The sequence below is a fragment of the Meleagris gallopavo genome, chromosome Z (assembly GCF_000146605.3).
Source record: "Meleagris gallopavo isolate NT-WF06-2002-E0010 breed Aviagen turkey brand Nicholas breeding stock chromosome Z, Turkey_5.1, whole genome shotgun sequence".
Taxonomy (NCBI): domain Eukaryota; kingdom Metazoa; phylum Chordata; class Aves; order Galliformes; family Phasianidae; genus Meleagris; species Meleagris gallopavo.
This window is the reverse complement of record NC_015041.2, coordinates 22,225,658-22,241,662: the sequence shown is the minus strand read 5'-3', so window position 1 is coordinate 22,241,662 and position 16,005 is coordinate 22,225,658. Positions and strand designations below refer to the sequence as shown.

General features: G+C 40.7%; 1 protein-coding gene across 4 annotated transcripts in view; it reads left to right on the top strand.

Moving 5' to 3' along the window:
- The first annotated feature begins 538 nt into the window (after nt 1-538).
- The window catches only part of IQGAP2 (IQ motif containing GTPase activating protein 2), a 96,501-nt gene continuing 81,034 nt past the window's right edge, over nt 539-16,005 (top strand). For all 4 annotated transcript variants that reach the window (XM_010725545.3, XM_010725543.3, XM_010725544.3 and 1 more), the window contains exon 1: nt 539-655. In XM_010725545.3, coding sequence (XP_010723847.1) covers nt 591-655 — 65 coding nt within the window. In that variant the 5' untranslated portion in view covers nt 539-590. The remainder of the gene's footprint in view (nt 656-16,005) is intronic.

The following is a 16,005-nucleotide window of genomic DNA, read 5'->3' as shown; positions in this document are numbered from 1 at the left end:
GTCTCCAGCTGGAGATGTGCAGAGAGTCATTCTTAATAGGTTCCTTAATAGGAAGTGATGTGGTTCAGCAGTAAGGAGTATGAGTACCCAGCTCCTTCATTTGCTTACAGCCCTTATCACAGGGTTCATCAGTGAGAGGCAGCTCACTTTGTTGCAGGTTAACAGCTTGCTGAAACTGCAGTTGGCTCCCAAGTTGCCCTTGAGACACATTTGCAGTGCGTTATTTCCATTTCTGCTGCTGAAGGGGCGGTTCCTCTACCAATGCTCACTTGGGTGGTCCCCAAACTCCTCCGAGTATGTATGAGTTGAAACTGTCAGCTCTCACACATAGCCCCACCTGCATGAGAATTCATTCTTGCCCCCAAGTCAGGTAGTAGACAAATGTGAGACCTGCTAGGTACGAGCATGTTGGGTCTAAATGTTTGAGTGCCAAAGAAGGCCACTTTTTTGGAGGATGGACAACTGTCTTAGTTTCTCTTCTTTGCTTAGGCTTTCAGTAAAACTGCTCTAAACCACTCCTGACGTGTGTAACTTGATATGGCTCTCTGTTTGCAGCTATTGTGGATGATGAAAGGCTTTCAGCAGAGGAGATGGATGAAAGGAGACGTCAGAACATTGCTTATGAGTACCTCTGTCACTTAGAAGAAGCAAAAAGGTGAGTAAATGAAAACATTATCACATACAGCCTTTAAATACAGAAGTTGAGGCATGCTGTGTTCCTGAACATTGTGATACTTAAAACAATTCTTGGATTAAGTTAGTGTTGGATTTTGTAGCATTTCAGTATGAGAAACAAATGCCTAATATGGAAAGATTCCTTGAAAGAAAGAGTTAAATACTCAAGAACATCTCTTGGGAGTTGCTGTGGTGACCAGCGTCAATGAAAGCAAGGGCAGGGTGCTGAAACCTAGGTCTGTGGTTTCATAAGATGTGTCAGACTTATGTGACAGACTGGGGAAATGTTTATCATCCTGGCTGCATGGTTCTCCTCCCTTCTTGATGCCAGCGCTTTTGTGGAGTGACTTGGATTGCTAAGATGGCAGATCATCGCTTGGTATCTTACTGGCTTAATGATCTGTATCAGCTGAGTGTTTTAGTGGCAGTGCGTGGCAAGTGCAGGCAGAGCAGTAAGACAAGGACTCCTTGTCTTACTCCTCTAACACATCAGTCATGTTTACTCCTCTTCTGAAGTGGCAAGCTCTGATCTGCAAGGACAAGGGATTTTATTACTCCTGCTCAACTATACCATCACATTTATTCTTCATTCTCAAAACAAATTCAGCAATGTTTTTGTAATTACAGACCAAGAAAGTAAGATAGAATATCCTTGTGCTTTTAGAGTAGCTCAAACTGCTGCCATTATCATTTGTAAAAGTATACTTCATGCTCAGAGACAGGACAGAGTTTTCTAAGATGCTGTCATGCTCCATTTCATCAGTGATGCTCTGTTGGTAACCATCCCACTTTGCTTTGCATCTGTTGATCGCATTTTATTCTTGATCTCCAGTTCGATGACTTTTCTAGAAATTCCTGAATACAAAAGGAAACCTTTACAATGACAATTAGAAATACAAGATATAAAATCTGGGAAGTATCAGTGTGTGATGGCTAATCATGGAATTCTTAGAATGGAGCAACGCAGGGTACCTCAGTCAGCAATCATCAACAAAAGAGTGCACTGGGCTTTGAGTCTACAATGTTCTCTTCAGTCACTGTCTGGCACTGACAGCTGCCTTTCAAGCAGCTATGGGGGCAGCTAGCTGTAGACGTCAGCCTTTCTTTCTTCATCTTCCTATTCATTGTATTGTACTATTTGTGGCAAGTGTTGCCTCCTTCACTCTTTCTTCCTTTCTTTATGCAGGGTGTTTTCCCTGTTTGTGTATTTAAGGTGACAGTCCTCTCTGGCAGAAGTATGACACTGGCCCTGCTCTGTGCACTCCCATTGCCTCCACTGTGCAGTTTCAGGAGATTGCCTCTGGTCAGCTGAGTCAGCTGGCTACACTGACAGGAAATCTGCAGCTCTTTTGCTGAGTTAGTTTTCTAGTGGTTTAATGAGCTGAATAGTCTGATCAGGGGGTCACTGCAGAATCAGTGCTGCCAAGAGGAAGGGAATGGGGTACAGCAAGGCTTCACCTGGCATACTAAGAGGAGGATCATCTCCACAGAGTGAGGAAACCTCACTCTGAATCAAGCTTTGATTTCTTTTACCTAAGGTTCCTCCTCTATTTATTGCAACTACACATCCTATTGGTTTCAGACAAGATGGAAATAATAAGTAATTGAAGTAACCCTTGAAACTTCATGAGCAAATGTGATATTTTTTACAATTAGTGAATTCAATTAGCATCTGCTCACCCCCCTCCTATTTCTTTCATTTACTTTCATAGGGATTGGTGCTACTAGTGGCATTCCAAGCACTACTTGGTTTTGCTCACAGGTGACAGGGCTCACATCAAACACTTAGCTAGAAACTCCAGGGCTATTAGTACCTGGAAGCATTTTTGGATCTCAGGTTTTGGAATGTTGATGTTAATTGCCAGTGCTACTATGTGAGTTGTGTATGAGTGCTGCAGAATAGGAGACCTTGTGTTTCCCTGGTGATACTGCTGAAGGGAAATTCACAGGTTGAGCAAGTGCAGCAGTACCATGCTGATGGGTGCCCTTCTGTGCATGGTGATGAGCTGGCAGAAAAAACAGCTTCTTTTAAATGAGCAAGAGGAGGAACTGCTTGCTGTTAGTGGTTTGAGTTTGTTTACAACACTGGGTGAGATTGCTTGGGGAGGGAGGGCAATGGAGGAGGAAGGGTGGTGATGGAGGCTTGAGGATGCTGTTAAATGGACGGTGTGGCTTTGGAGGAAGAGAGTGAGGGAGATTTTTCCCTTTGCTGCAAGCTTCTGGGGCATAATTCAGTTGCATCAGGATTTTTGCCCTCAAAGGGGGGTGGAAACACCCTAGCATAAGTCTGCATGAAAACTTAGGGAAATTAGCAGGAATGGTTGTATCTTAAAGCTGTGCAGCTCCTGTCCCTTCTCACCTGTAGAGTGAGTAATGCAAGTTGGGGCGATCTGGAAGCTGTTTGAGGTGAGGAAGGTGCTCAGCTGATGACATAAAGGAAGAATGAAAAGCACTGATAATTTGACCTTTCTGCTCCAGCAACTGTAGCATCCTCCTTGCAACAACAGAGCTTGAACAAACCCAGCTGTGGTAGAAAGCAACATAACCTCAGAGAGAGTAGCAGAGCCATAATTCAAGCTATGGCAAAATGGGACTGATCCACACTTGAAGGCTTGGGTGCCGGCTGCTTTGTCAGAATAACAGCCTCGTGTGCTTCAGGCACAACTCGAGCCAGTGGAGAAGCAGCTGCAGATTCCCCTGGCTGCTGGCAGGGCAGGGACTGTCAGGGTGGTGCTTTGAACACTGGACTGTAAGACAGCAGAGAGCTGCAGCCATTGCCCTCCTGGGTGAAACCTGGGAGAGAGAACTGCATCTCTTCTACTTAATATCTATCTACAGTTAAAAGCTTTTTTTTTCCCTTTGCCTCTTGTAAAACTGAGTGCACAGAGAGGCATCTTCCAGTATTCATGGCTCTATAGATAGCAATGACAATTGAAATTGATAAAGCAAGGCATTTTTTTCATTCACTTGATAACTGCAGAAACAGCTAAGCAGCAGTTTGCGAACAGTGCATTTTGACCCATACTGAAGAGGAATAAATACAGAAATAACCAATAATTAGCAGAGGAATTGGGCAAAACATGGCTTTATGTAAGATACTAAGGAAGGAGCTATGCTCTCTGGCAGTATTTGTAATCAAAACTAAGCAGCAGTTTGCGAACAGTGCATTTTGACCCATACTGAAGAGGAATAAATACAGAAATAACCAATAATTAGCAGAGGAATTGGGCAAAACATGGCTTTATGTAAGATACTAAGGAAGGAGCTATGCTCTCTGGCAGTATTTGTAATCAAAATACCATTTTATAGTAAAATTTCATGTTGAAAGTTAATGCTGAAGTTAATTAAAATGGTGGATGTCTACTTCTAGCTGCTTTCTTGACCTTTGCGCACTTAATTACACACTAACTGGCTTTAATAAAAACTATTTTTCATTAACTTTCTGTGCTAGGCACAGCATCTGTTATACAGAATAGGAAATTGTTTTTTAAACACAATGAGTAGGCTTGTAGTACCTGTAGAGATCAGTGACGTTTGAAGAGGGTGTTGTATTTCATAGTGGGGGTAAAAAAAAATATTTTGTCCTTTTAGATCGTCAGTTCTTTTCTTCCTGAAATCACACATCTGAGGACAAATAATGACTTTCATTTTTCATATATAACTGGGTTTATTACTTTTGTTTTTATGGAAAATGTATTGCTTACTGAAAACATGGAGGGCAAATGAACATTCTCCAGTGTCTTTAAACTCCTGAGATGAATAAAACCAAGAATAAGGATTTTCTTCCTTCGAGCAATGTAAGCATGGATGCTTAGAACAGAGTCTTGCCAGTTGTTACATGAATACTTTTGCAGTATCACTTAGGAATTTTTTTCCTTTAAAAGATGAAGGTAGGGAATGAGTAACAGCTATGCTGCACACTGTTGCTTTATTAGATAAAGCAAATTCTATCAGATAAATCTTGCCACAGGATTCTTCTTTCCAAAGATTATCTCAGATTGTGCCTCAAGTTTGGCTTTTGCTGCTGCTTGTCTCTGTGCAGTTATGCATTTACCTGTCTGTGAATGAGAATATGGGTCTGAGGGTTTCTAAGCTGTGATTGAAGCTTTGGCAATAATGCAAGTTGAGTTTACAATAAAACTGTTGTGGCTGATGAGGGTTATAATCATCCATAATTAAGCAAGCACTATTTTTCTTGGCTTCTTGGAAATTATCACTTCTAGTACTAAGCTTGAATTTGCACTATGGGATACCTCATCTTGCCTCTCTGCATGAAACTGAACAGTTTTTACAGTATCTACTGCAATTTCATAATCATACCTGCCAGCATTGCTTATTCACTTTTTTCACTCATGCATTAATCAGGACAAGAACTCCTGTGAAACACTGAAATGAAAGAACAATGAAGACAGGGAAGAAAAACTACTGTGGGAGTTTCTTCTGAGAAATCTGGAAACGGAATTAGAGAAGAATGAGGATTTATTTTTACAATAGAAAATCAAACCATCCATTTTAGACTTCAAAACCTGCTCCCATCATTGTAGTAGGTTTTATTAAATTGGTTTACAATGGCTATTTGCAGTATTGGTCACTGATGAGATCACAGTTGGAAGCTGTTGTGAGAAAATGCACATGCAGTTTAATATGCTTAAAAGGTCAAGCCCTGAAACACTTAACTGGTTCAGCTAAAGCTAACAGCTCTGTGGTACCATTACACTACAGAAAAGTCTAGATGTGCCATTTGTCAGGACAGAGGGACCATGGGTGTTTGCTTCAGAGCCCACCCTGGAGATATCATATGAAGGCTCAAGATAAAAAGAGGGCTGGCCCAGCTGCCTGCTGCTATTTCTTTGTGTTTAGGCAGTAGTACCTGTGCAGTCTTGGGAGCTCATGGGTGAATCAGTGCAATTCAGATGCTTTGTTTTCAGTCTCTTTCTTTCATGCTAAAGAAAGTCTTTAAGGTTTTGTACTTAGAGACAAATGTGTAAAATTGTAATATGTCTGTATGACTAGCTGACTACAAGCAGCAAATGTTAAGATACTTCCTGGTAACCTGGTCTGCATGGGTTCATCATAAACCATTCTTCACACAGCAGCAGCCCATTGATATCTGGTAGATTATGAACTTTGAGTTCTCTCTCCTCTCTCTCTGCCCTGTGTCTAATAGGACAGCAAGCATCAGCTCTGTAAAGGCCAAATGTTTGAAAGTATATGAGATTAAATTCTTAAAAAGAATCCTATCTGGCAGTATAGGCAGTGATATACCTGTCTGTGAAATACTTGTTCCTCAATTATTGATCAGGAGGCATACTTATCACCTAGCAGACTACAGGCTACTGAATTAAACAGTTGTATAGTCATACAACTGGCAATTTTCACTTGCAAGTGTCAGCGGTATCAATCCATCCAAATAATGGCTTGGATAGCAATATTTGCATATGAAAAGTCTTACTATTAAGATCTGAAGGAGAGAGAAATCTTTGTGCTGCTGTGAGAGAACTCCTGTTTCTGTACAGCATGCACTGACCTGCTCATTGGGATGTTGAGGTAATTCTTGCATCTTATGGGTCACTGCTCTCTCTGTATAGTTGTCAGATCATGCTGCTGAGTAATGATGGATGCGACCTTTGTGTTTTTTTTTTGGTCACAAAACTGTATAGCACTTAATGTATAACATGCACTGAAGCTAATAGTACAATCATTTCAAAACCAGCTCTTTCCTAAAGCTTTCCTTTTGTTTTAGGCTGTGCCCTCTTGTAAAAGGAAGCTTTTGTTTCTAATAGAGAAGTGACCAGTTTGAAGCTAGGGCTCTGATACCCGCGCATTGGTGCAATTTTAAGTTCAGCTTCACCACGATAGCACATGGAACTTTCATTTCTGCTGTACTTTCTCTGTTGTGACTTAGATGATCTGTGGAGAGTCTCAGAAGCAAACTTGCCTTAATGCTCCACCCGTAAGCCTAGCTGCCTGTCAGATCAAATGGCCTCATTCTGTACTGTGTGTGTTCCTGGTTAATATTAATGTAACCTGAAGGAGCCTTGTTAAGATATCAGTAGTAGCAGAATTATCAGGGCACTGTAGGCAGCTTACCAAGGAATAGGGAAGCAGGCTGCAGAAGGATGTTGAGACTGGGTTCCCTGCATGTAACCAACCAGAACTTCCACATCCGTCCTGTTGGTAATGGCAACGGAAGGCTTAGGGCTGAGCTGTGCAGGAAGGAATAGATTTCTATCTTGTTCAAGGGATTCCTATGAAGTTACTGTTGAAAAGAACCTGTGACAGCAGCTTTGGAGGTGGAAAAATACTGGTTCATCTCTTGATTGGTGTTTGGAAGATTTAACTGTTGCAGTAAAACTTTGGGTAATCCTACACTGTTTGAGTAAGTCATGTGCTGTTCCTACACATCTGAGAGCAGGCAAGGCTTTTGAAACCTGGCATGTAAATGATGGAATAAATCACAATGTGAAATCACAGCATGAATGCTGGATGTGCAGGCTTCTGTTTGAGGCCAAATAAAACCCTCAAGTTCATGCTACCATGTTCAAGTTAGGATTGTGAAAACAGCCACGGTGCTTCACTTTTTGCTTGATTTTTTTTTTTTCCTTCCTGCTGTTCATGCACTGTCTACAGCATGGGGGAGGTTTCAGGATAGTTTCTTCTATCTCATATCTAACACTGATGGGAAAAGATTCTTTAAGCCAAATATTTATTTGGGAAGTTTAAGTGATATATTTGCTTTTTTAGCCAAGTTCAGTGACTTGTGTGTTTTCTTGAGGTAGTACATGCAGTTAAGTAAGTTTAGTCAAGTTGTAACTTTCTAGGTACTTGGAGGACAAACATGTAGCCTGCCCCGGGAAGAAAGATTGTAGATTTGCAATTGTAAATATGTACTATAAAGGCTTGAGGTGCAGAAATGGTCTGCTCATATTGCTTTATGTGGCAGTGGAGATGAGAGCCTGGATTTGATTCTGGTTCTTATTGCTCCCACCTGGATTGTTAAAGCTTTTGGTTACTGGTGCTTTTTGCCCCCCAAGGAAAATGATAATTCTAGTCTGACAGCTTGTACTTCTCTGCCACCTATTGCACGTTATCTATTTCCAAACTTGATCACTGTCAAAGAGATTCGTGGCATTTTATAAAGTTAGTTGTAGTAAATAAAGGTGTAAAATGAGCTCTGTGATGAAAGTTACCTTTATAGCAGTGCTTTTCAACACTTCTCATGTTCTGCAACCCAACCATCTGCCTGTCATAGTGGCAGAAGCAGAATTCATAAGTGAAAGTGGTAAAAATTGTTACTATACTCAGGCATCTTTGCTGTGCAGAGATCCTGCTGTTATGGCACGGATAAGTCCAGGACACTGATGTGTTCACTTTGCAATGGTCAGCAATAGGGAGAAGCAGTGGAAGTGGTGTCCCTTGGGGTCAGTACTGGCACTGATGTTCTATAATGTATTCATCAGTGACATCCTCAGTAGGATTGAATATACCCTTAGCAAAGCACCAAGCTATATGGTGTGGTTGACACTCTTGTGGGTTGGGATGCCATGATTCTGTGAATAAGAAGAGAAAGGGAATGATGTGCTGGAGTGATGGAAAACTTACCACAGGCTACTGTTCTCCTGACTCCTTTGCACATGGGCTTTGTCCACCCAGAGGACTCGCTATGGGTGCTATAGAAAGCATCGAATGTATACTAAGTTACAATCTGTAGGAGTGCCTTTAAAGTCTGTCAAATAAGTTCCTCCAGGTTGAGTAAATACTAAGATACGCATCAAACATCTATAGGTTGCACCAAGCCTCTTTTCTCCGGTAGAGAAAGAAAGCTCTGAAATGAGTTGGAATTAGTGAGTGTTAAAAGCTGAGTTGCCTTCCTTCTCTGAGAACTTCCCAACCACATATTGCATCACCTCACTTAACATAGTCAAAGGAAAGCACAGAACATTTAACTTGAATGTGTCTGCCTTTATTGATGTACAGCTGGTCATGTGGGATTTGCTTTGCAGTGTGTTTGGTGGAGTGCCAGATCCTGGTCTCAGCTATGCTGTTTGGAACAGAGTTCAAGGGGGTTCGTGACTGGAGCTGGGTTTTAGGACTTCCCTGTTCTGTAGATGTTCATCAGAAAACAGGAACAATCAACTCAATACACCCATTTACTGAGTTGTGCTTTCTTTTAGCTGTTTTCTAAAGCAAAAATCAAAACTTTGCATTATGCTGACCACAGTCTTGGGATGGGGAAAACATTTTCTGGTTTAGTATCAATGGCTGTGAAAGGTCTATGTGCAGATTTTTGCTTTTAGAATATGTTTTTGGTGTTTTCCTTCCTCATTTTTCCTCCCCAAGATGACCAATCTAACTTTGTGATTAGCTTAATGTGGACAGTTATAAAGAATGTAGCCACTATCTTCTTTTATGAGCATTTATGCTTTAGAGTCTTGAGAAATGTGAGTAAATTACTGAATATCAGCATATATCTGTATTCAGTTCTTGAAGCTGGCAGATACTTTCTTAACATTCTTGCTGCTTTCTGTCCCCCAAACAGAGACCTTGGCCTGCTGCTAAATAAATATTTGTTGTAATTCCAATTTCAACATTCTCTGCTTCCTCAAGGCTAAAATGGTATCACATGATGGTCGCTAACACATATTACTTTGTCTAATGAGAAGTAATAGGAGAGAATTTCGAAGTAGGAATTTGTTCCAGGTGGTATTTTTTACACCTGGGCTTACACATTCTTATGGTATAAAGGAGAAACAGGAAGTCCAGAATTCTTGATCTTCTAACATCTGGCGTCCCTTTTGAAAGTTATGTATGGAAGTTATATAGTGAGAGGGCTATCGCTAGGTAAGGTGTGGTCTGCCTGAGTCCTCAGTGCCTGGGACCAGTAGGAACCAACTTAATTGCAATCTTTGCTGGCTGAGGTTGCAGCAGTGTTTTGAATGTCAGCAGATTGAATTGTTACTTCAATTCTTAAGAGAACATGTCAAAGAGTAATTTTCTTTAGATCTTCGTGAGTATATCTAAGAAAAAATTAAACATCTTTCTTCTAGTGCAAAAAGACTAGCAAAACAGGAGAGGTAACTGGAACATGTAACAGGACAGGCCTTTAATAACATGAGATGACCAGGAAGAGGGAAGAGGCAGCAGCTGCTGGGTTGAGACTTTTGAAATCTGTGAAGGGCTGACTGAAACACTGTATATCCACAAGAGTCAGCAGAGCTGTTGTTTATATTGGTTCTGCTTTCTAAAATCAAGGCCAAAATCTGTATACTGGCAAAAGACTATTTTATGCAGTTTGTGTTTGGCCTTTTCTGTACTACAGACATATTTGAATCCGTTCTTTACTAAATAAAGACTTTTCCTTTCTTATTTGTCATTAAACTTCAAAATCTGCAGTCAAACTCTGTTGTTTCACAGACTTTCTAAAAACATAGTTACCTTAATTGCATCGCTGAATTCTCATTAATTGTGTATTTCCTGGCAAGTTCAAAAATGAAACACCAATCCAATACTTCCAGCCAGCATCCATATGTTGAAAAGAAGCCTCTTTTCTGAAGGCAGAATCCACAAGGCTCTCTGTATATTCTATGCTGTCTGTGAACTGAGTGACACTGGAGGAATTGGATCTTCTATGAAGATCCTGCTTAGCTGGAACTTTGGTAAAATGATTAGATTAATAATTAATGATTTGTGTGCTCTGTGGCCTCTCCTGTAACTCAAGATATGAGCAAGGTGGCTGTTATTAAAAATTTGCATGCCTGCAGCATTAAGAAGGTTTATGGTTCAGCAGCAAGAAAAAATGTAAAACAAGGAAGTGCAGGATGTACTCTGAGTCTTCAACTTTTTCTTACTTAAGGGAATGGCTGGGAGTAGGGTTAAAAGACAGTGCAAGGACCATCTGAGTGTTTTCAAGGAAGATCAAATGTCTTTTAGCATCTCTGATCTTGTTCTTGCTGCACTACAAATGTTGAAATTTAAACTGATATGAAAGTGGCTTTCTGGTACAGAAAATAGCCCCCTTTTAACCAGGAGAGCATCAAAATAAAATAAACATTTAATTGGTTTAAACTAAATGCTATGTTCTTTTGGTAGGCATGAGAAGGTTCAGTTCGTTGGATAAAAAAAGTAAACAAAAAAGATGGAAAAAAACCAGAACTCTTGGCCGAAGTGCTAACAAGATGCTGAAGGAATTACTTCCTTATATTGGCTTTATGTCTCCCACTTCTCCGTTTTGCTTGAAACTGAATAAAGTTCCTGAACTTTCTCTGCTACTTATTTCATTTTTATTTTCTCTTAGTTATTTTTTAATTTCAAGTCTCAGACTTCAGAAAACTGCCTTTAGAAGAGTAGTAAAGAGCAACAGAATATAGTATGAGTAACAAAGCAGCTTAGTGTGCCAGTATCAGGATAACTCTTAACTTCTGGATTTCTTCTCCCAGCAGATGGATGTGGTAGACATTGAAACATATGGGAGCTGTGTTGCCAGCCATTTCAGACATCTCAGGCTGTCTACTGGGCTGGGAAGACTCAGCAGTGGGTGCAATGGAGGATGTGTAGGTACCAGCCCCACAGGCTGAGCAGAGTGGCCCTCGTTATGGGGTGAAGGGTATGGGGTGGGTGTCATGCCCTCCTCCCTCTCTCCCTGCCCCCTCAACATGGCCAGAACACTTCAGAGGACTTTTGTCAAATGCCTCTAACAGTCCAAAGCCACATAGCTCTACCTTTGCTTTTCCAGGGAAGTGTGCACCATGGATGGAGCAGGCATCTGGTGGTGAGGCTGGGACTGATTTGGGGCTGGTCACAGCAGAATGGGGAGGGACCTGGACCCTGGGGTGTCTTCCTGCTGCAGAAGGACATCCATTAAGATGGGCTGAACAAGGTATTTGGAATGGGGATACCTAAATTCATTAGCTGATCTGTAGGTGTCCACGTATCTGGCACAAGACATTCAGAGATCTGTGCATCACGTTTAGAAATAACCATGTGTTGAGTGTAAAATGGCTGTTACCTTGAAGTGGATCCTTTCACAGGGCTGCCTACTAGAAATATTCTGTCTGGGGAGCATTAGAGCATGCAAGTGAAACAAGAAAACTGCATTGTTTAGAAGTACAGCTTTGGTAATGTCTGATAAAGCACTTTCTAAAATAACAGTTGTTAGAGCTTTTGCACAATGCTGCTTTTATCAACGTCTGACATTTAAATGTTGAAATACTATTGAGTCAGTGTTGCAGAATGTTTTTGTGATGACCGTATTACTCTGAGGAGTCTGATCAAGGAGCCAAAAAACTGAATAACCTCAGGCACTTTTCTCCTGCCGCATCATCTGTTGGAAAGTTTCTCTCAAGGCACATATTCAGAAATTGTGATGAAGTACTCTGACATGGTACGTCCTGGAAAGTAGCTTAATGAGTTTAAAGTGCAATCCTGACTTGAATAGAGGTCATGTCTTAAGAGTCAAAAGTGCTTGAGCTGGTGATAAAAATGAGCCTTTGTTGTAATTCACTGCTGTTAGCCACGCTGGTTTACAGTGCTCTCTGTGAACTATATTCAATTATTTTAAAGGTTAGACTCCTAACTAGAGCTCACTAAATTATTATGATGTAAACCTGCTGAACAATTAAAGACTTGTGACTTGATCTGCAGAAATTTTTAAACAGCTGCAAATAATAGACGAGAGAGCTGGAGCCCTGTGGTGGATTTTCAAGGTTGGAGACTGGAAGAAGTGTTTTGAATTATAAACTTGGCATACCTGCACAGGAGTCACAGATGGACTCCTGCCACTTCTGTGAGTGAAGCTGTGTGAGAACTACTCAGTAGGTGCTTTGTAGCAAACCGGACCTGTTCCTCTACTCTGGGAAAGTGCCGGGGTGTGTGAGAGGAGATTGATAGCTTTGTTCCGTTTGACTTGCTCATGTATTCAGTAGGCTTGACAGTTTTCCATGATGTGCATTGTAAGGAAACACGCACCCGTGTCTCTAAGGATCTCATTAATAGCCTTTTTCCTAAAACTTAAGGAATGCAATCTCTTAGGCTCAGATGTTTACATATTCATCCCTGTACCTGTCCTGTTAAAGTCAGCAGCAACAGCTCCACTCATCTGGATGGAAGGAATTGTAGCTAGCAAATCTTAGCTCTTGATTCTGTGTGTTAAGTTAATGTGCTTTCAAGAGTAGGGACCTGATTCCAGTGGCTAGAGCATTCTGTGATGTTTTCACTGCCATTTTTCTTTGTATTCCTGTTAGATGTGAACGATTAGAAAAGCATTTAACAAATATGGTGTCACATCTGAACATAAATATAAATCAGGAGAGATCAAGATTCTGACTTACACATTGCTTAAATCTGTACTTTCAAAAAAGCACTTTTTATGCTTTTTCAAATACTTGAGAAAATACTGTGTTCCAGCTACCCTATCTGGCAGTGGTTGTGCAGCGTTATGAACTCTGGGTGACCTATTTGAATAGATTAGGGATGAATACAGTGAATATCCTGTCTCAGTATCTATAAAAGACACTGCACTGTAAGGATGGAGTTTCTGTAATGCACATGGCTTTCTGCTGTGCAGGCAGAGAATGAAAATGTTTGAACACTGTGCAGGGCAGATGGTTAACTGCTGTCATTGTGAGTGTCAAAGTACAAGCTTTAGAGAAGGAAATAGCAATATTTGGGATAAATGTATTTAAGTAAAAGAGACAAATGAAAGAAGTTCAGATGTTCCCTCTGATAACATTGCATCGGAATGGTTTTATCAACAGTAAAGGAGGGAGAAAGAAAGATAAGTGCTCTGTTCTGGGTGAAAGCCTTGGTCTAGTGGAGAACACAGGCATGTTTGTTCCACTGGCACACTGAGGGTGAGGACAGTATGTATCTTTGAGTCACAGGCTGCAGTTCAGTGGCTGATTAAACCAACTCCTGATTTTGAAGCATGTTTCTCACTGTCCCTCTTTCCCTAAGCCTGTAGTACATTCTGGGAAAATCTGCTGACTGTCATAAATGGCCCTTATGGCATGAATTACTCCGAGATGACAAACTTAAGAGTGAGCTAGAAGGAGAGGAAATGTATAAAGAGTAGAGGCAAATGTGGCTTGAAGGTGGGAACCTATGAGTGCATGGTGTAGGGGTGACCTAAGCGGAAGAGCAGCTCCTGACAATTCTGCAAATTTCTCCCAGGAGGCCTGTCCCAGCATGGTCATGGTTAAGTAGAATGAGAAGCCAGAAAAGCAGAGAAGGAAGGGTTGGGGGCCTTTTTGAATGAGGAGAAAAGCTTCCTTAGAGGATAAAAGATAAGTGTTGTTCCCTTTTTTCCTTAAAAAGGAAAGGGTGGGGTGAGGAACAGGAAAGAGGTACAGCATGAGGCTGTACTACTGAGCGAACAGAAAGAGTTAGCAAGTCTCACCCCATTATATATCATCTTTGGCCATCTGGCCTGGCTGGGCATACCATGACAGCGATGGGTGACAGTGTCAGGTGGTAATGTAATGTGGTGAGCAGCATCTGGAACAGCGTTCTTGACAGTGAGCTTTCTATGGCTTCCAGCATGCAGTCTTAGAAGAAATCTGTTTAGCTTCTGAGGAGAAAATATTTTATGTAATGTTATGAATAGCAGTAAATCAGTCTTGGTTTAAAAAAAAATGTTCTTTGTGAACTGCACCAATACAGAATTTCAAAAATCAAACATTTCTCCTCCTTCAAAACAAGTGCTAATGAGTGTTCACTTCTGTAGAGATAAAAAGGGCATTGTTCTGCTGTATCCAAATGTTGAGTTCTAAACTTTGTCTACTCAAGTTGTAAACATGCATCTAATGATGAATTACTGAAGCACAGTGTCTCTTGCTTTATAAAAGTAGTTTAGATATACTTTTAACTATCAACATTTGTCCTAGCTTTATAGTTGTAAAATCATGATAGCTATGTACTTGTACAGAACTTAGATACAAAGAAGGGGACAGGGTCTGCTGACCCTCTGCAGTGTGCCTGTTTTCTGCCTCTTCGGGTGCAGTAAGACCTGTTAGCTACTGTCTAGGTTAAACAGCTTCTGAACATGTCAGAACAACCTGTTTCTCTATCCAAGGTATTTGATAATCAAATGACGATATGCAGCAATAATTGTGACTGAGAAGCATGGTGTCAGTATACTTAAAACATTTTCTGGTAGCAATTCTTGTTTTGAAGATGTGTTTTATAGACAAGAGTTTAAGAGCCAAAACACTAAAAGCAAACAAAACATTAACCAAAGTAGCCCTTGAAAGACTAAGAGTTGTGTTGTTTACTGAAGCACAGTTAAAAAGATACCAAACAAGGCAGCTGGGGAATGGAGAGAGAAGACAATCGCAAGGAGTTATCAGAACTGCAGGATTATCTGTGGGATGAATGGAATCTGCTTTCATCATTATTTTGTACTGCCTGGGTAGTCTGTGACCATGAAATGTCCAGAAAAAACGGCCTGATGAAGCCTTGGGATGTACTCTCTGGGTCAGCTGTTCACGATCATTCTCTGCCTCTCTCTTAACTTTGAATTTGTTCCTGGCTCACTATTTATCTGAGAAGCAACACTGAGAAACAAACAAACTTGAGTTCCATTTCTTGTCCTGTGGTTTTTCTCTTCCCGTACCTTGCACTGGGATGAAGGCTTCAGCAGTTGGCTTACTGCAGATTCATCTTGCGTTAACTTGAGCAATATTTCCTGGATAAAACATATGAAGTTTGTGCCCTCTTTCGTATTATGGCAGTTACGTTTAACTTTGAGAAGCAGAAATATAATTTGTGCAAGAATACTACGCATTTCTTCATGCTCTTCCCTATACTTTCTAATATTTTTCTATGATTTCCTTATTTAGGGAATCCTAATATATGAGAACTCTGTTCCTCAATTCCATCTACTGATGCAATTTTCAGTTCCTGGAAGCAAAGTATTGCCTGCTGTATCTGTACTTTAAAGACTTTTCTGAGCTGCTGTTTTTCCTGTCTGCCAGGAATTGATACGCCTGGTCTAAAGAAAGCTGAAAATCCTTGACTGTACAGGTAGTTAAGGCAGTATACGAAAAGATGCTAGCTGTCAGCAAGAAAAGAAATGAGATGTGATCAGGGCAATATTCTGTTAAGTACATCCTTACCTTTGTATTCCAAGGATGAAGGGAGAGGAAAATTCTGTATTTTCCAGAAGAGCTTGTTCTCAAATCTGTCTTAAGTCTGACTTGGATGTTTTGAGTGGCTTGTTTTTATTGTTTGAGGTTGGTTTTTTTGTTTATTTTTGAGAAGTGGATGGAAGGAGGATTAAGCCAACTTCTGAAGTTCTGTAACTTCTGTTTTGTCTCATGAGTGATTTAAGAAGGT